This window comes from Daucus carota, chromosome 1 (assembly GCF_001625215.2).
Source record: "Daucus carota subsp. sativus chromosome 1, DH1 v3.0, whole genome shotgun sequence".
Lineage (NCBI taxonomy): Eukaryota > Viridiplantae > Streptophyta > Magnoliopsida > Apiales > Apiaceae > Daucus > Daucus carota.
This window is the reverse complement of record NC_030381.2, coordinates 51,289,823-51,310,069: the sequence shown is the minus strand read 5'-3', so window position 1 is coordinate 51,310,069 and position 20,247 is coordinate 51,289,823. Positions and strand designations below refer to the sequence as shown.

At 36.5% G+C, this 20,247-nt stretch overlaps 4 protein-coding genes across 7 annotated transcripts; 3 read left to right on the top strand and 1 right to left on the bottom strand.

Moving 5' to 3' along the window:
• Positions 1–105: 105 nt before the first annotated feature.
• Positions 106–6,639, bottom strand: LOC108205061 (bZIP transcription factor 16). Its single transcript, XM_017374833.2, has 13 exons — positions 6,352–6,639; positions 5,892–5,976; positions 5,714–5,779; positions 5,560–5,637; positions 4,360–4,446; positions 4,220–4,282; positions 3,952–4,121; positions 3,487–3,544; positions 2,013–2,055; positions 1,643–1,923; positions 930–1,007; positions 712–837; positions 106–587 (listed from the first exon to the last, which is right to left on the bottom strand). The coding sequence occupies exons 2-13, from the start codon at positions 5,955–5,957 to the stop codon at positions 471–473; spliced, it is 1,233 nt and encodes a 410-aa protein (XP_017230322.1). The 5' UTR covers positions 5,958–5,976; positions 6,352–6,639; the 3' UTR covers positions 106–470.
• A 2,821-nt stretch (positions 6,640–9,460) lies between these two features.
• LOC108224359 (LRR receptor-like serine/threonine-protein kinase EFR) lies at positions 9,461–10,282 on the top strand. Its single transcript, XM_064087084.1, has one exon. It carries the CDS (start codon positions 9,461–9,463, stop codon positions 10,280–10,282), a length of 822 nt encoding a protein of 273 aa, XP_063943154.1.
• A 31-nt stretch (positions 10,283–10,313) lies between these two features.
• Positions 10,314–12,152, top strand: LOC135150591 (probable LRR receptor-like serine/threonine-protein kinase At3g47570). The gene has a single exon (XM_064087081.1). The coding sequence runs from the start codon at positions 10,314–10,316 to the stop codon at positions 12,144–12,146; it is 1,833 nt and encodes a 610-aa protein (XP_063943151.1). The 3' UTR covers positions 12,147–12,152.
• A 2,398-nt stretch (positions 12,153–14,550) lies between these two features.
• On the top strand, positions 14,551–19,327 carry LOC108204885 (probable LRR receptor-like serine/threonine-protein kinase At3g47570). Of its 4 annotated transcripts, none has more exons than XM_017374545.2 (3): positions 14,551–14,690; positions 16,222–18,699; positions 18,849–19,327. In XM_017374545.2, exons 2-3 carry the CDS (start codon positions 16,305–16,307, stop codon positions 19,229–19,231), a joined length of 2,778 nt encoding a protein of 925 aa, XP_017230034.1. In that variant the 5' UTR covers positions 14,551–14,690; positions 16,222–16,304; the 3' UTR covers positions 19,232–19,327. The 4 variants fall into 4 exon arrangements, with proteins under 4 accessions (XP_017230034.1, XP_063942074.1, XP_017230032.1 ...); XM_064086004.1 differs by having other exon boundaries at positions 14,557–14,690; positions 16,149–18,699; XM_017374543.2 differs by having other exon boundaries at positions 14,562–14,690; positions 14,980–18,699.
• Positions 19,328–20,247: the final 920 nt, after the last annotated feature.

The window sequence follows — 20,247 nt, the reverse complement described above, 5'->3', positions numbered from 1 at the left end:
ATCGACATATTCATCATTAATATTTAAAAACGTTCAAGATGAACCCAACAACATATAGGAAAAACCAGGTTCCATCATCCATAAAAAGCATCTAGTTCGGAAAAATTGACACAAGCAAACACTAACGATGTATTCCCAGATAAAATACTCGAGAGTCTATTCATAATTATTCCGCGATAATACAGACAAATTTTTAGTACAAACAAGTTTTGATAGAGGTCTAAACACTAATCCAACATCAAGGGAGTTAAACAGATTACACAACTCTACATCCCATTCTGGTTCTTCGACTCAAAAAGAACAGTCAAGAAGAAAACGATGGATAGTAAATATCTTTCACAGATAAAACCTGAGGCTAAGGATGGTCAGCTTTAATTAATTTTGAGCTACATATGTGAACAAGGACTTCTCGTACTAAATGGTTATGTTAAGCCCCTCAATATCTATCTTCATTTGGGAAAGCTAGAACTTCAATGACCACTTTGTGCAGACTCTGTATTACCGGGTTCTTTACTTCCATTTCCAGTGTGTTGGTCATTCCTACCAGGCCATTGATCCTCCTGCCCAGGAACATCCCTACTTTTCTCCTGCGAAAATCAAATTGAAAAGGCACCAGCCAACAAGTATAAATAAACATCGTTTTTGTATAAAAGCTTTCCACTGAAATATACAGAAGATGTTACTCTCTAACATGAAGCAGAAGCCCCATACCTTGAGAGCTGCATTTTGTGCCACAATCTTCTCGTATTCGCTCCTAATGCGGCTCAGTTCAGCTCTAAGAGAGGCATTTTCTTCTTTTAAAGCTTCAGCACGCTGTGCCAACTCATCACATTCCGCCTGATTCATTAAGACAGCACAGCATGATCTTACAGTACCAAATACATGAAACTCATTCTTTATTAGCAAGCTACATCCCACACCAATCTTACCTGCTTCCGTAACCGGGATCGGCGAGCAGATTCTCTGTTAGATTGTTTTCTTTTTTGCCTTTTAATCTCCCTTTCATCCTGGTATGAGGAATAGATACTTAAAAATGATAATAGAGAAACTAATCTGAGAATAGACTAGAAGACCTTGCTTTATGGTAGAAACATAAATCTAGAGGACCATATATGCTAATAGAAAATAGACAATAGTAATGCTTATATACTAAAATGATATCTTTCTGCATTGTTTAGTCCCAAATAAAAATTTTCCATAGGAATTTAATAACTATCACAAATAAAGATCAGGTAACCATCTCAATTAATTACAATTGATATATTGGAAGCAATGAAGATTGCAACACTTCAAAATAGGGAAGAAAAATAAAACAAGACTCCAACAATAAGTAACACATTCATACTAATGTATGGAAATTTCACTAATTATATTGTCACAAACTTAATCAAGTTTTCTGCAAAAATGGCATGCATGTTTGGAGGCTAATCCGTGGGAAAGAAATGATGGAAATACGAGGTAATGATGACCATTGTAGGTTGTTATCTTAAGAGCTGATCTAGGTTTCAGAAATGTCACACAATCACAAAATATCTGTACTCACTGCGTTTAGCACAATTGACTGATTATCAACAAGTAACTAAGCCGACTGGAAAACAAATAGAATATACACTGCGCAATAAGCTCTAGAGTGACAGAGAACCTGTAGCCAATGTTGTGGTTGCACATTATCTCTAGCTCCTGCACTCAAGGTTCCTCCAGTAATAGGAGGGGAAACTTGCCCCCGCATTGCAGGAATAGCAGATGAAGTTGCACCACCCCAATAATCCATCCCAATATTTAAGTTAGTTGTGGGACCAGGAAGAACACCTGCAGGACCAGCTGTTGAAATTGGTACGACGGATATTGGTTGGTTGACCATTGAATTATTTGCATATTGCCCATTCTGCAAACCATGTGTGTTTCCATTATGAGATGCTTCAGCTGTTGCAAAAGCAATAGAAATGCCTGCTTTTAGTAATATGTATCAGTGAAAAGCATCTATAAGGCTTCAAAACATATACAAGGCACACCTTCAAGAGAATCTTGCCTGCTTCCTGACTTAATTTGAGAATCCTGCACAATATCATTAAATACAGAAAAATGGTAAAGAGAAGCATATACTAATTTGATAAATATGGCAGTAATATTATTACGCCGCACCTTTAAATGAAATTTTTTTCTCAAATTTTTGCTGTAGTAAAAATAGCATTACATGATTAACTTTGACTCGCATTATTAATAAACACTGCAGAGAATAATTTGATGATGTAATACATCGAAAAGACTTTGTAAAAGATAAAATCTTGTTCCAAGTGACAACCATACCAAACATTAACGTGCCGACATTTGAAATATTTTTGATTTGTTAAACTTATCAATGTGAATATATATATAGAGAGAGAGTCTAAGCATGACGATACCTCAGGGCCCTACCTGACGTTACTTTAGCTAAGGATGCCATATGGTTTGATAACCAAGTTTTTTTTTTTTTCAGATTGATTACGGAAAGTCTAGTAAAATTACTCATCAGTCCCAAGATCTCATTAATTGAGTTTCCTTACTTCTTCAAGATTGGTATTTTCTCCTAAAGGTTATCGATTTATGACCACGAGGCAGAGAAGTAGTCACCATGGCCATGGCCAGAAAAGTAGTCTCAATTTTTCGATCAGATAAATATATAGGCAAAGTTTGATTTAAGGTTGGATGAGAAGCCGGTGGTAATATTAATCCGGACAACCGTAAATTGGTGGTTCTCATAAATTTCCCATAAATAGGGTTCAAAAGTAGGCGGTGCTGCACCGCCATTGATTAGATTGGCCGGGCCAAAGAAAGGATGGTGAAGTGAGGAGTTGCGGCGGAATAATATGGATCTCGGTGAGTTCGGTGGCAAGCTCAGTTCTTAGGGCGTCACAAGACAGTGACTCAGAACAAAGGTTGGGTCTATTTCAGATCTGATTATTTTTGCTGAGTGACAAGACAACAGGGATCTTCTCTTTGCTGATCTACAATTACTATCCTGTGCTAATATGAAACTGTGGTTTCTTGGTGAACAGCCGAGGCTGGTGTTTTCTGCTGGACAGCAGCCAGCACAAAAGTGAACATCACTTCGCTATATCAAGGGCCGAGATTTCTATCTCTCTTTTAACGGAGGTAAATCTTAGGTACCACTCTCAGATTATATGCATTAATTACATATATTATGCACGAAAATGGGCTTGCACACACCAGATCTATAACATTTGTAGTGCTATAAATTTTGCATGTTCGCATTAGAAGAGAACTTATTAAAGAGAGAAGAAACACAATTAACTAAACATCCATATTCCTCATATCTATGAAGCTGAAATACACACACAAGTCATTATAAAAAGGCCAATCATCATTCAAACTGTCGAAGCGCTTAATATACTTAGGAAATTACGTTTTGAGTTAGCAATGTCATTATCTAGCACGCAAACCAAAACAATCATCTATAAATATCCTTAGTGCTTACACTGTACTTACATTTTGAGAATTTGCATCACTTCCTTCCTCGCTTGATCCTTCACTTGCGCTTTCACCACTATAAATTTGGTTAAGACCAAATGAATCAGTACAAACTTTCATAGCAATAGAATAAGCTGCAGATGCAGCAATTACTTTGCTGCCCCAAAGTAATCATCTATAATACATCTATAAAACAACTACAAAACCACGACTACTCAAGTACAAACTTTTACCCAAAAAAGGAGTCAGCCTTTCAAGTTTTGTAGTGTATATGGGCTAAAGATCGAACATGAATTAGCAAGGAAAAAATCAATGATCCTTGTAAAATTTTGATTGCAAAACAAGTAGACCAATGATAGTTAATCCCGCATAAAGTTTTGGAGATACCATAGTTTAGTGACGAGTTACCAACACAGGTTATATGTTTCTCACATTAAGCGAAAATACCAAAGCACAACTAAAAGCTAATATATCAGGTTATACCTTTTGGAGTATCCTCCATTAGCACCTAGTCCGGATGTTTTACTAGCCTCATTATTTTTGCCTGTTATCATATTTAAACTTCCCAAACTACCCTTTGACCTTTTGATAGGCAATTTTTCCTTCCCCTCCGACACCTTACCATCTGCTTCTATGCTTCCGGGTGTATTACCCTGTATGCAGATGTTATTCTTTAAGTAGTCTAGTTGAGTGCATGTCTCATGATTCATGATCCATAAAATGGACAATAAAATAACTCTAAGTAACTTACAGAAGCCTCGGCGGCAACACCATTTGGAGAAGGAATAGCAAACGGACTAAATGGATAAGATCCCTGGTGGTTCGCTACATGTTAGTAACAGATGACAAGGGAACAGGGTAAGCATGATAAATACAATCAGACACAGTTACCGGAGGCATAGATGGGTGCGCATATATTCCACCATGGGGATACATAACATATGGATGTGGTGGAGTGCCGTAAGGCGGCATCATATGCTGCACAGAAACAATAACCAAAAAGACATTACTTGTAATAAAGAGATTTAAACAGCACCTAGATTAGAATATTGTGTGACAATCTTGAGAGTCCGCGTAAAGACATTAAGGTAAACTTAAATTCCATCAGAAGGCATGAAGCTTACCCTCACAACTTTTATAACCCATGACAGTGATGACATGTACTGACAACATGCATATTTAGGGTTCCTAATGTGGAATAAAATGTATTTGATATTTCATTCCCCATTGTCTAAATACTGATGCCTATCTTCCTTTCCTGAACTTATTTTCTCATTAATTTATTGGGCATATCTCTGACAAAAGCTTATGAGTTCCAATATGTTCTTATATTATTTGCAATTTGCATATTGCATTTCAGGGAAAACATCATTGAGAAGTGCTACTGTAAGAAGAATGAAATTCTCAACTGTATATATATATATATATATATATATATATATTGAGTTTGAAACTATTTATGGTTTTTTATACTCATAAATGCAGTTCATATATAATCTAATCCATTTTATGAATAATGTTAATCAGTTGTAACAGATAATATATCCGGAGAATAATATCAGGTTAATAAGAGTATTCATATGAGTGAATTTTTCAGAAAATACTCAGAAATCTTATTTTGGAGAAGTCCACCAAACCTTTTTCTTGTATTATCAATAAACAATATGATAAAGTATAGAAAGAAGAGAATGCCTTCCTTTTAACAAATAATTTTCCGGCACAAGTGTTGTTAACTCTGTTAACTAGATTTGACAAACTCTATTCACAGCTAATTCAGCAAACACAAAATTTTACATGAACATAAAGCATTAGTTTGATACTGGATACTGGTTTGTGACTAAAACTTCATAAATATTTGTAACCAAGACAACTAGGCAACAATCGTACTTATTTATCATGTCCCTGTCGCATAGTAACTTTTGCCAAGCATAGTTTTATATTCTAAAAAACTACAGGACTGAAGTATGCCTACTACCGATAGTGTAGATGTGAGGGATGAATCTTAGGCTTTATAATTAATGATATACATCTTAGGATTTCTTTTATACCTAACAAAGCAAAATGATATCACTGAAATATTAAGAAAAATACCTGAACTCCCCACATGTAGGGGTGAGGAGCTTGGGGACTTGATGCCATATACCCATGTGGAGGCATCGGAGAATATGCCTATAAAAACCAAAAATATAAGCTAATCACAGTTTCTATAAACTTCTACCAACAAAAAATGCTTCAGAAGTCAAACCTGAAACCCAGTCCAATCTGGAGTAACAGGGGCAGCGGATCCAGCAACAACGGGTGACACTTGTTCCTGAATACCACAAGAAACATTAAGTACTACTACAATCCATCACATGCCAAGAACCCCCCAATAAATACATAAAGCAAGAACTCATAGAATGTTAATAAAACCGTTAGTTCACCTGAGAAGTAGGAGTCTTCGGCTCCTTACTCTCCTTAGACGATTTTTCCATCTCACTACTGCCCATTATCTATATCGAGACCATCCTGCACAATATCAACTACGTCACATCAACCACCGCTCAAGTATCTACTCGAAACCAAATAATTCCAAAAAAAGCCCCCAATGCCGAACAAATCCCTCCACATACCACCAATCCCCCGATTCTACCCCCATAAATAGGCCAATCACTAAAATCCCAATCAAACCCGAGTTCCATAAATCCTCCCGTCCACACACACAAACACATATTACAGCATTCAAGCACAACATACACACACGACAAGCTCCAAACCCAACAAATTCAAGTAACACAAACCCTAACAACACACAAGAAGCTCAAACCCACATTAAATTTCACAAAAACAACACAAATATAAGCAAAAACAGTAAAGAAAAAATGAAATAAAGATAGAATTTACCGTTCAGCAGCACAATCCAAATCGAAATCCAAGAATGAAGCTACCGAGTCAACTCAGCACCAAAAAAAGCTAAAAATCAACACTTTAATATAAACAAAACACGAAAACTAGATCAATTAATACACACGGATATGTATACAAATAATTGGAGGAAAAAAAGATTATTTATTTTAAAAAAAGGTAGTGAATTGGGGGAACAAAAAGTTAGGGTTTTGATTTAATTAAGAGGGTGAGATGTTAATATTTGCAGAACAGAGATGAAGTGACGTCGTTTGATTATTCTAAATAATTATGATAAAATTTAATTTATTTTAATTTTATATGGGCGGTGATGAATGTAAATGATTCAGAGGGAGCGAGCGAATGATTGAATCCGTTTGGATTTTAACGGCTGGTAAACGCGCATGTACATGTGTGTAGTACAGTCATCTGGCCCCACCTTCTCTTCGTCCAACACTTAAATGAGTGTATTGGATTGAGATTTTAAAACATTTTTTTGCATTCATGAAATCCGAGGGTATTCGATTAGGATCATTCGAAATTCATTAAAATCTTGAGGTATTCAATTGGGATTTTAAATTATGCTACAAAATCTAGTGGTATTCAATTGGGATTTTAAATTATGCTTTAAAATCCGATAGTATTCAATTGAGATTGTTTAAAATCTATTAAAATCTGATGATATTCAAATGCTGATGGATTTTTTTCATTTTATAAAATGATGGATTTTGTGGCATTCTTCGGTGTATTTTAAGTTTTTTGAAATACTACCAAAATCAATGAGATTTTGAAGCATTGTACCAACTCTGCGACATTTTATCAAGAATTCGTACAAAATCAAAATCTCATACAATCCATTAAAATTCATAGATTAAAAACAATCCATTAAAATCCCAATCGAATACCCCCGTTAAAATCATTAGATTTTTTTCTTTAAATGACTTTTTGTTTCGCGATAATTTTTATGTTTTCGACGTATATCTGTCAAAAAAATTTTCTCGGGCAACAGATATATGTTAGATTAAAAAACAAGGATTTTTCACAACATCTGCTTTTCGTTTCCTAATAAAAAAGATATTTGAGATACTTTTTTGAGTATTTCCTTGTCATCCAAAAATTTGACAAAAATGATAAATTTATCATTAATAAAAATTATACAGGAATATTTTTCATGATACTTCGATAAAAACGTTCACTTTCTTCATTAAAAAGGATAAACATCTTTTACCGTTTTTCTGAATCATCCATGAGTTGAATGCTTTCAAGACATGTCGATGAGCCATTTTTCTTATTAAGAGATTTAACCGACCATGCAATGTTTGATATATTTGTTGAAACAGTAAAATAATACTAGCCTTGAACCCGTGCAAAGCACGGGAGGCTATATTATTTTGAATTTATTATATATAATTTTAATTTTAATATCATTTTATTAGTGATTAGTATTAACTAATTATAAATTATATTTAAAAGAATAAAATTGGAGTTTTTATCTTGTAGTATATCAAACTGTTTAGAGATGTAAGACTATGAGAACTCTACGTGCAACAGACTTTTAGTTAGAAAGTGAATCACCAAATATACCCATGTTGGCTTATTATAGTATAGTATAGATTACATCATTTATTATCATATAAATAATATATATTATTTAAAATTATTTAAAATACTAAATTATATTTTTATAATATATTTAATCATTAAATTTGCTATGATCTACACATTTAATAAACAAATTCTACATAATTAATATTTTATATCATTTTAGTCTATTATCTTCTCAAAAAGCAATCAGACATTGTCACGTTTCACCGGCTAGGCTTAAGAAATTAACCTAGTGGAGAAACAAGGCAAGCTGAAACAAGACTCTAGTCATGGCCCAAAACCTTCAAGCAAGTTACCACTCTCGAATCTCAAGGTCAAGGCATACATCAACTCATGTTCGCTGCATGGCTGGAGTTTCTTTAACTTGTTAATGCATTAATAAGTTAACTCCCTTATACTTATTTTTCTGTCATTAAATCTGCTACAAAATACAAAAGTTTTGTGATAGACCATAGATGACTAGCTGTCAAAATAAGTATAGTTTTAAGCTTTGGTCTTGGAATGTTTAGAGAGTGTGTTATTAAAGCCTTCAAAACATGTATGGAATGCAGCTACTTGAGCTTTCAGAGTCTGTTCTACTCGTACATGGGACTCAATAAGATGCAGTCCTGTCTTATGCCTCTTTTAAGTCTTCATAAACTATCATCGACCTTTTATAAGGGCGTAAAGCTTATGATTAATTCTTCTATGAAAAAGTAGATAAGTCTCTCTGTTTGCAGTACTTTTTCCGCATTGAATTTGTCATGAAGGTGAGTGCAGATCACAAATATAGATTGAATTAATGTTTCAGGTGTTTCCTTCCCCTTGCAGCACACTCGGAGTGGCAATGACAGCAAGCCAATGCGAGCCTCCAATTCATTTTTGCAAAAACAGTGATAGTCAGATTTACATTCTGTGTTAAAATGGTAGCAGTCAACAACACCACTTAGTTGCATCACTAGCTATCTAATCGTGATGCAAGCATGTAACTCGCGTTTACTTTATCATCAGTCATCAATCTCATCTCTCAAAATGGTTGGAATCAGATACAGGAGATGATCATTCTAGCATTAATCATGTATTCTAGAATTAATCAAGTATAGGTATCGACTAAGTACTGCAATTTTTTAAGGCTGCAGTATATCCACTAAGCACTGACTGAGAACATTGCTCAACTATGTCTATGTTCTCAACTCTCAAGCTACTCAACCACCCAAATTTTTTTGCTTGACTTGTAAAGTCGCCCACCCGAAGTGACTACAGCTGCCAGGAGACTAAACATTTTGCTTAATTGACCGCTCTCTGGCAATGGTATGTTAACACCTAAAAGCTGGAAAATTTGAAGAGTATGTTTTACTATTTGTGCACTGCCAGTCCTTCAACTTTCAAATCTATAAATTTGATACATTCAGTGCTTGTTTATCTTAACATTCATTTCATCAAAAACCTCTCCCAAGTCCCTAAATATTATTAGACCTTCATTCCCGCAGGCTGCAACATATTCTCTTCTTGTTTGTTTACAAACATGATACTCAGCTTTCTCAGATCCATCATTCCCTTGATTTTGATATTGGCAAGCATAAGCAATGTATATGCCTTTTTAAACAATATCACCGATCACCAAGCTTTACTTTCTGTAAAGGCTTCCATAACAGCTGAATCGTTGGGTGTGCTGAGGTCATGGAATGATTCCATCCACTTCTGTAGCTGGAATGGCATTACATGCAGTCGCAGACGCCAAAGGGTGACAACACTAAACCTCTCCTTTCAACACTTGGTGGGCACATTGTCTCCTCATATTGGAAATCTCTCCTTTCTCAGGAGAATTGATCTCTATCAAAACAACTTTCATGGATCAGTCCCAACTGAAATCAGCCGATTGTTTCGCCTACAACATCTAAATTTGGGATCAAATTCTTTTGAAGGTGGATTTCCTACCAATTTAAGTCATTGTGTTGATATCAGATACATCAATATGTATGCCAACCATCTACAAGGTAAAATACCTACTAAGTTTGCTTCTTGGCATAAGCTTGATTTTTTTGCTCTTTCAACAAACCATTTTATTGGATCAATTCCACCTTCAATAGGGAATACATCTTCTCTTCGTGTTCTTTATCTAGATCATAACTATTTAGCCGGGGGGATACCTTTGGAAGTTGCTCATCTCGCCAAGTTAGGGGATCTTGATTTGTCTGTAAACCTTTTGTCGGGTATGGTTCCCCTACCACTTTTCAACATTTCTTCCCTCCATAGTATTAGCCTAACCGAGAATGAGGTAGAAGGAATGCTTCCAGCAGATTTGTGCTTCACCCTTCCTAAGGCTAAAAGAATTTTACATTGGTGAAAACAGATTTTTGGGGCCGCTTCCACCATCAATGGCTAATGCATCCAATCTCGTCATCTTTGACATTGCAGCAAACAATATTACAGGGCCTGTACCAAACAATTTTGGTAGTCTTCGTAATCTGAAATGGCTAAATCTGGGTTTTAATCCACTTGGAGTCAATCAGCAGCCTAATGACCTTGGTTTCATCAATTCTCTGGTCAATTGTACCTCTCTGTGTTATTTAAACATAAATGGGAATGGTTTAACAGGGGATCTCCCGAGTTCCATTGTAAATCTCTCCATCACCATGACAGAACTACATATGTATGGAAACCACATATACGGAAAAATACCTTCTGAGATTGTAAAACTTGTGAACATGACAGTACTTGAGCTGGCCTACAACTTCTTGACGGGGAGCATTCCGGATTCAATTGGGGAGCTACCAAATTTAGGCAAACTAGATTTGGGCAGTAACAACATTTCAGGAGCAATCCCAACTTCCATCAGCAATATTACTCAGTTAGTTGCTCTCAATTTAGAAAGTAATATGCTCCAAGGAAGCATCCCCACTGGATTGCTTAATATCTCAACTTTGGAGGTCCTTTCTCTTGGGGACAACAACCTTGGAGGTGTAATAACTGAGGAAATTGTCGGAAATTCTTCCCAGTGTGTTTTCCTTTATCTTAACCAAAATTTCTTCTCAGGACCACTACCATCAAACATTGGAAGGCTGAAACATCTGGTTCAACTTAATGTTTCGAACAACAAACTGACGGGCGATATACCAGCTACTCTGGGGGATTGTGTGATGTTAGAAGAACTATATATGCAAGGAAACCTTTTTGAAGGTGAAATTCCATTATCTTTGAAATCTTTGAAAAGTCTTGCACTTCTAGATCTTTCAAATAATAATGTATCTGGAAGTATTCCAGGATTTATTAAAGGGTTTCATTTGATTAAATTTCTGAATTTGTCGCACAACACGCTTGAAGGAGAAGTGCCTAAAGATGGTCTATTTTCAAACATGAGTGCATTTTCAGTCTTGGGAAATTCGCTGCTCTGTGGAGGTATTCAAGCATTGGATCTGCCTCGTTGCCAGGTAAAAATCTCTAGGAATAAGAGAAAGACATTTTCCTTGAGAATAATACTCCTTCTGGTTCTTCTACCCCTTGGTTCCTTGTTTGTATGTCTTGCCTTCATTTTTTATCAATATCGAAAGTCCAAGAAGATGAATGGCTCAGTCGCGGTATTGCATGACCAACAATTTCCTAGGCTTTCATACCAAGATCTACTACTAGCTACAAATGAGTTTTCCCCAGGCAATTTAATAGGTGAAGGAAAATACGGTTCGGTTTACAAAGGACTTCTAGAATCACCCACACGAACAGTTGCTGTGAAGGTACTAAATGTTGAAGTACGTGGAGCTAGCAAGAGCTTTTTGGCAGAGTGTGAAACATTGAGGAATATTCGTCATCGGAATCTCATCAAGATCATGACAGCATGTTCTAGCACGGATTTTAAAGGTAATGACTTCAAAGCATTGGTTTTTGAGTTCTTGATAAACGGGAGTCTAGACAACTGGTTACATCCCGGTCCTTATCAAGAAAATGAGAGAAACTTGACTCTACTTCAAAGACTTGATATTTCCATTGATATTGCAATGGGAGTGGATTACCTACATCATCACAGCCATACAAGTATCATTCATTGTGTCATAAAACCAAGCAATATTCTTTTGGATGAGGAATTTGTTGCTCGTGTCAGTGATATTGGTTTGGCGAGGTTCTCCTTTTTTAATACAAGCAACATTAATCAAGCACAATCGAGTTCAACAGGAGTCCGTGGAACAGTTGGATACGTTCCTCCTGGTAACTTTTAATACGAATTTTTCACATCATTGTTTAGTAATTCTGTACAATATTGGTTCATTCAATCACTATATTATACTTGAAAATCTTAGGTAATAGGTATATTCAGATAGAAAGTGTTGTAATATAGGGTAAAACATTATTTTTCAAAATATTTTACCCTTCCGTTGTGCAGAGTATGGAATGGGTGGAGAGATTTCTACATAGGGAGATATGTATAGCTATGGAATTATTTTACTAGAAATGTTTTCAGGAAAGCGACCTACATGTAGCAACGTATTGATGGATAATTGCAATAATCTTCACGAATATGTAAGGAAGGCACTCCCAGAAAGAGTGATGGCCATTGCTGATCCAAAAATCATACAAGATGAAGAGGATTGTGACTTGAGTGCAAATCACTCAGACTGTAGGTCTCCCGCGGAGGCATGCCTGAGAACAATATTTGAAGTGGGGATATCATGTTCAGTTGAAATGCCAAGAGAACGCATTGACATTAGTGCTGCTATGAAGCAACTACAGGTGGCAAGAGAAAAACTTCTGGGCTGCGTGAGAGTGGAAATATCTATGGATCTCTGTACCTACACTCCTAATGTGATGAAGGAGAAACTAATGTATGAAAGGAGAATCTACTGCGAGAAGAGAAGAGTGTTTTTTTTTTTTTTTTTTTTATGTATGGGGTTTATTATAACTGAAACCTTTTTTTTTTAATTATTATTACAGTAACAGAAGTCATGCGATCAACAGCACTTGCAGCTTCACGGCTTCACCTAGTAACAAACTGAAGGATGCTTCCAAGTTAGATCTAACTCAACTAATTCTCTTCCATCCGCTTCTCTCATCCTTAATTCTCGTGAATCTCTCTCCTTTCTACTCCTATTACTCATTTTTTTATTATTTCTTACTATCATTTATAAATGTTAATTTATTCATATTGTCTAATAACTTTTATTTTTCTATTTAAAATATATATATGAATATCGCTTGACTTTTTAATCATTTATTAAAATATTTTAATATTATAATTAAATAATGTATTATTATGAATATAACATTAATTGAAAATAAAGTATATCGTTTATACTTTTATACTTATGTTTTTCTTTTTCTTTGAGAAGTATAATTATGTTTTTCTAAATTTAAACAAAATAATCCAGTTCATGAGAATAAACACTTCTTTTCCAACGGATATCTAAACGTCGATCAAAGAATGGATCCGAATACGATCTTTCACGTCTTAACTCCACCCAGTCCACTCCAAATCTCCAATCTCACAGTTCTCCAGAACTCACAAACACGAATGAAGTAACAGAACGACGTCGTTCCTCGTTCATCTCCATGGCGTCCATTAGACCTAATCCTACACTTTCGGAAGATCTAATCCATGAGATTCTACTTCGCGTGCCGGTGAAATCATTATTCCGCTGCCAATCAGTCTGCAAGAATTGGTTATTCCCTCATCAAACACCCTGATTTCGCAAAAGCGCAGCTCCGTCACGCAATCGCAATCGAAACCGATGATACTCTCATTATCAACCCCTGGCCACGCGAAAGCATAGCACCAAACAAAATTTTACTATTCCATTTCAATTCCCTCGAAATTGTCGCGGATCTTGAGCTTTCGTATCCCCCAGGCGAGTTCGATTCTGTGACTGATATAACAGTTGTTGGTTCTGCTAACGGCATTGTTTGTGTTGCTGTTGCTTATATTGAAACTGATCCTGAAATTAATCTATATCTTTGGAATCCTGCTATTAGGCAATCGGAAGTTATTCCGTTGTTTGGTCATGAGCTTGGTGCACAGGCTTTCGGGTTTGGTTATGACCCGATAGATGATGATTTTAAGGTTGTTGTGGTTGTAACGGTGCCTGCTCTTTATGCTGAGGTGTATTCGGCTGATAGAGATTTTTGGCTTAATGTGCCTGATGCAGTTGATGCTCCTGTGAATGGTGATTTTGATGTGTGTGTTGAGGGATTTCTGTGTGGTGTTGGAGAGTTTGGTGTGATGACGTTTGATTTGAACAAGGAGGTGTTGAATTGTGCTATTAAGCTCCCGGTTATTTTTGCTGATGGTGAAACTCGTGTAATCGAGTCTAGTGAGGCTCGTCTTATCGAGTTTAATAAGTCTATTGCTGTTATTATAGCGTGGGATGATGGATTGAATGATGATAGGAAGATTAACATGTGGACGATGGATGATGATGTGTGCCTTGGTGGCGGTGGAGTTGAGGCATCATGGACGCTAATGTTTAGTATTGATTTCGGTATGCGGTCAGATATTGTTCATGGCTACTTTACCAACAGTGATCTCCTAGTAATATTGGATAATGCTCATACGTGGATTTCATGTAATACCGACAAGAAAGAGGCCAACATTGTCCCACTTTCGGTTGACATGGAGAAATATCTTCACACTCGTCATATCTACAAGTATACAGAGAGCCTAGTTTCAGTCAATGGATTCAAGCAAGTCGACTGCAATGCTGGGGAAGATGATGATTAGGAAAGCAGCGCGGAGTCTGGTATTTTGGTGCCAGCAATATCTTCGTTGAAAGGTAGATTACTGCATTTACTTTAATTTTGAGATGAAATATTCTTTATATGCTCACCTTATGTATTCCACAATATTTTTTATGAAAAATTTTTAAACAGTAATGTTGGTATTTATGAGCAAAGATGCATGTTGATGGCCGCGAGGCTACTCCTTTGGCCTTTACAAGCTGAACTGCTGATTTTTCTGATTTTGATATTATTAATTTCTATAAAAATACTTATTGTCTATATCACCAAAGCTCCATATGAAGAAATATCTACCATGTCATTGTTTTTTCATTGATCATGCAGTCTCCAATTTTTATATATGTTGCTTGATGAATGATGGCTGATTGGCTGATCTGCTGATGCCTGCTAACTGCTTAGTTGAATTTTCAGTCGGTTATGTTTGAGAATTGAGACTTTGAAGTAGTGATCTATATTTTGTAATGCTATAACTATTGCTTGTTCAAATTTTCTAATTTGAAATGCTCAAGGATTGTTTAAAATTACATGTTTTGCGTAATTTAGGTATAAAGTTAATGCTACTACTTACCATTAGTAGTTTCAAAATTCGTGTTCTGGTAAACCTAAACCCAAGCCCAGTCCGAAATCCGTTGTTAGTTGATCTAAGTATTATAGATCCTTTAACATATTTGAATCCATTACTCGATACTTTAATAATTTTAGTTGACATCTACTGCTGTAAGTGGGCATCAAGCTGTAAATGTCAAAATGTATGGCAAGGCATCCGTGGGAGCAGCTTCTCTTGTTCAAAAGGTAGTTGCATACCCAGGATTTAGAAGTACCAGTCTGTGATCCTGACTCCTAGACCTAATTACACTAGTTTCTTGTAGATATTAAAGTTTTTGAGAGACTGGAATGATGTTTCTGTTGTTTAATTGGATAAATATTTAATTTCCATCACCTTCAACATAACATTCCCAGTTCTGATTTTTTTCACAACCGTTCACATAAAATTTGCATCTCGTTATGTTTTTCCGCTTTTCTCTCTCCAACCAAACAGAACGTTATAGTCTCAGTTAAAATTTTGGAGGACCAGTTTCTTTCCAGTGCCATTAGCCAAACAAAAATTTCCAAGCCTGTATAGCTGGACTTACAAAGTCGTCAGTTAACCCAATCAAATAGCTAGAAAGTGGAGACAGACTATATTGGCTAATTCATGGCAAGCAGAAGCAGTGGAGCACCGAGAATGCATATAATATACACTGTGCATGGAAAGAAATTGGGGATTCACAAGCACTGTGAATATAATGTCACTACCAAGGTTGTATATAATGTCCATAAAAGTTCTACAATCAATACACCACCCCCTTGACAATTTCTCTTATTAATTGTTCAAAACCATGATTTTCCGGTTTTGCATTCTCTTTACTCTTCTGGTATTAGCCAGGCCACAAAAATATGTTTTTGCATTTTCGAGCAATGACACTGATCAGCAAGCTTTATTTTCTTTTAAGGCTTTTATTAAAGATGATCCATTGGGTGTCCTAGACTCATGGAACAGTTCCATCCATTTCTGTCATTGGACAGGCATTACATGCAGCCGCAGGCGACAGAGAGTAACAGTACTCGACCTCTCATCACTAAACTTGGCGGGTACATTGTCCCCTCATATGGGAAACTTGTCATTTCTAAGGACAATTTACCTCAACAAGAACAACTTTCATGGCTTGATTCCAAATGAAATTGGTCGATTGTGGCGCCTACGAAAACTTGATCTGGAAAGCAACTCTTTTCAAGGTGGATTTCCTTCCAATCTGCTTCATTGCAGAGATATCACATTCATCAATTTGGATACCAACAATCTTGAAGGTAAACTACCTACTGATTTCTCCTCTTGGTCTAAGCTTGATGTGTTTGTTGTTTCACGGAATCATTTTCATGGATCCATTCCGCCTTCAATAGGTAATATATCATCTCTTCGTGTTCTTTATCTATCTGATAATAATCTAGCTGGGGAGATACCTCTGGAACTAGCTCATCTTGCAAAATTAGAGGATCTTGGTTTATCAGTGAACATGTTGTCGGGTATGGTTCCCCAACCACTTTACAACGTTTCGTCCCTCTATTATGTTAGTCTAGCCGACAATGTGTTAGAAGGAACGCTTCCATCAGATTTGGGCTTCACCCAGCTTCCTAGACTGCAAAATTTCTACGCTGCAAATAACACCTTTACGGGTCCACTTCCACCTTCAATAGCTAATGCATCCAATCTTGTTGTCTTCGACATAGCTGCTAACAATATAACTGGACCTATACCTAACAATTTGGGTAGCCTTCGTAATCTTACATGGCTAGCTCTGGGTCAAAATCCACTTGGAGAAAATATGCGGCCTAATGACTGGAGCTTTTTCAATTCCTTGATCAATTGTACCCATCTGGAGACATTGGCCTTACACGAGAGTAGTTTAAGAGGGGAGCTCCCTAGTTCCATTGCAAATCTCTCTACCACCATGGAAAACCTGTATCTGTACGACAACTACATATACGGAAGCATACCTCGTGAAATTGGAAAACTTGTGAACATGATACAGCTTAACTTCAGAGGGAACTTCTTAACGGGGAGCATTCCACAATCCATTGGTAGACTATCAAAGTTAGGCGGGCTAATTTTATATGGAAACAACATTTCAGGAGTGATTCCAACTTCCATTAGCAACCTCACACAATTAGTTGGTCTCCTTTTAGATGATAATGTGCTCCAAGGAAACATACCTACTCAATTGTTTAACATAGAGATATTGTCCCTTGGTAACAACCGGCTTAGAGGTGCAATACGTGACGATATTGTGTTTTATTCCCGCTGTATACACCTTAATTTGTCCTATAATCTATTCAGCGGTCCACTTCCATCAAATATCGGAAACCTGAAACAACTTGCTACACTAGATGTTTCAAACAACAAATTGAGTGGAGATATACAAGCTACTCTGGGCGGTTCTGTAATGTTAGAGGAACTATATATGGAAGGAAACCTTTTTCGAGGTCAAATTCCATCTTCTTTCAAAGCATTGAAAAATCTGGCATTCCTAGACCTTTCGAACAATAACATTTCTGGGAGTATTCCCAGATTCTTAGATGGGTTTCCTCTCATTAAATTTCTCAACCTGTCGAACAACAAGTTTGAAGGTGAAGTTTCGAAAGAAGGTCTGTTTTCAAAAGTTAATGCTTTTTCCGTTGATGGAAATTTGGAGCTCTGTGGAGGTATTCAAGCATTGCAGTTACCTGCTTGTCCCGAAAAAGTCTCCAGGAAAAAGAAAAGAGCATTTGCACCGAGAATAATACTACTCCTAGTTCTTGTACCCCTCGGAATGTTGTTAGCATGTCTTGCGTTGATTTACTATAAACGTAGAAACTCCAAGAAGTTTAATGACCCTGTCCCAGGATTGGAGGATGATCAATATCCCAAACTTTCTTACCAAGACCTTCTACGAGCCACAAATGAATTTTCTCCAAATAATTTGCTCGGTGAAGGAACATACGGTTCTGTTTACAAAGGAGTTCTCGACTCGATAGAACACATACTTGCGGTGAAGGTACTAAATATTAAAATACGTGGAGCCAACAAGACTTTTCTGGCAGAGTGTGAAACATTGAGGCACATTCGTCATCGAAATCTTATCAAGATCATCACAGCATGCTCTAGCACTGATTTTAAGGGCAATGACTTTAAGGCATTGGTTTTTGAGTTCATGACTAATGGGAATGTGGACAACTGGTTGCATCCAAGTCCTGATCAAGGGAATGAAAGATACTTGACTCTACTTCAAAGACTAAGTATCTCCATCGATGTTGCTCTTGGAGTGGATTACCTACATCATCACACCCATGATAGTATTATTCATTGCGACCTAAAGCCAAGTAATGTGCTTCTCGATGATGATCTTGTTGCTCGTATTAGTGATTTTGGTTTGGCGAGGTTCCGCTTTGCTGCTACTACAAGTGACATCAATCAAGCACATTTGAGTTCTGCTGGTGTACGCGGAACAATTGGATATGTGCCTCCAGGTGACTTTTAAAATGATTTTTTTTCCTGTTAATATTTAATACTGCTCAACACTTTTATTTATACCATCACTATATATTACTGTAGTAAACAATAAATATTTTATAAGGCATCATTTTTTGGCAATTGTCTTAACCTTTTAGTTGTGCAGAGTATGGAATGGGTGCTGAGATCTCTGTAGAGGGAGATGTATATAGCTACGGAATCTTTCTACTAGAAATGTTTACAGGCAAACGACCTACATGTAGCAGCGCATTGCTGGACAATAATAATAATCTTCATGACTATGTGAGGAATGCACTCCCACAAAGGGTTATGAACATTGTGGATCCATGGATCATAATAGATGAAGAAGATCATGGTTTAACAACAAATCATTCATACAGCAAGGCTATCTTAGAGGCATGCCTGACATCAATATTTCAAGTGGGGATACTATGTTCAGTTGAAATGCCCAAAGAGCGCATTGACATTGGTATTGCGATCAAGCAGCTACATGCAGCAAGAGACAAACTTCTGCAGCACAGCCATTAACCCATGTCTCTATATCTCTGCTTTTCCTATGTTTCTATTCTTGATACCGCATATTGGGATCTGATTTTGTATTGAAGACATGGCTTATTATATTCACCATCTCGTTTACTTTTTATAATATGCTGTCACGTGTTGCTTAATTTTACTTAAATTTTTTTCGAAGCTAATTACAACACATTTGATGCCTGCAAATTGCACATCGCATACTCGAATTTTTTAGTCCATAATGTATAATTTCACATATTACCACCACAGCTACTGTACTCTATGGTGGATTGTCGATGCACTACCACAGCTACCGTTCCTTTTTTGGCACCAGCCTGTCTAAAGCCGTTTATATGGCACGGCTGACAAGGTCGGACTCCACATCAGAAGCATTCTTGGGCGTAATTGACCTTAATTGACTAGTATTTATTACTCCCTCTGTCCCGTGGTTGTTTACGTTCACTGTTTGCACGCATTTTGAGACTTTTATGAAGTATAGTATCATAATTTTTTTCTAAAATTTTCTTTTTTATAAAAATATATTGTGGAAATATACTTTAAATGAGTGTTAAAAAGCATGTCAAAAAGTAACACGGTCTGCTTGTAGACCCTAGTTTCTGCTTGTAGATATTAAAGCTGAAGACACGGTCTTGATGTTAATGTTTCTCCCTGGTTAGAAGTATAAGAAGACTAGAAGAGTTATGAAAGCACCGCTAGTTTGCGAGAGACTGGAATGATGTTTGTGCTGTTTGATTGGATAAATATTTAATTTTCAAGACTGGTAACAAGCTGTACACCTACTGACCGTCTGACCTACTTTCAATCAATATAGCCAACCCCATTGGTGCACAATAGAGCTTGTTTATTCTTGTTGTGCAAGTCTAATTTACTTTTTCTTCTGTCAAGTTAATTAACAATGTGATGCCTCAAAGTGTATCTATTGCACAACGGAGCTTGCTTATTGATTGACAAAATGAATAGAAACCTTACTACAAGCGAGGGCTACTTTTTGTCTCGGACTTTTTGATCAT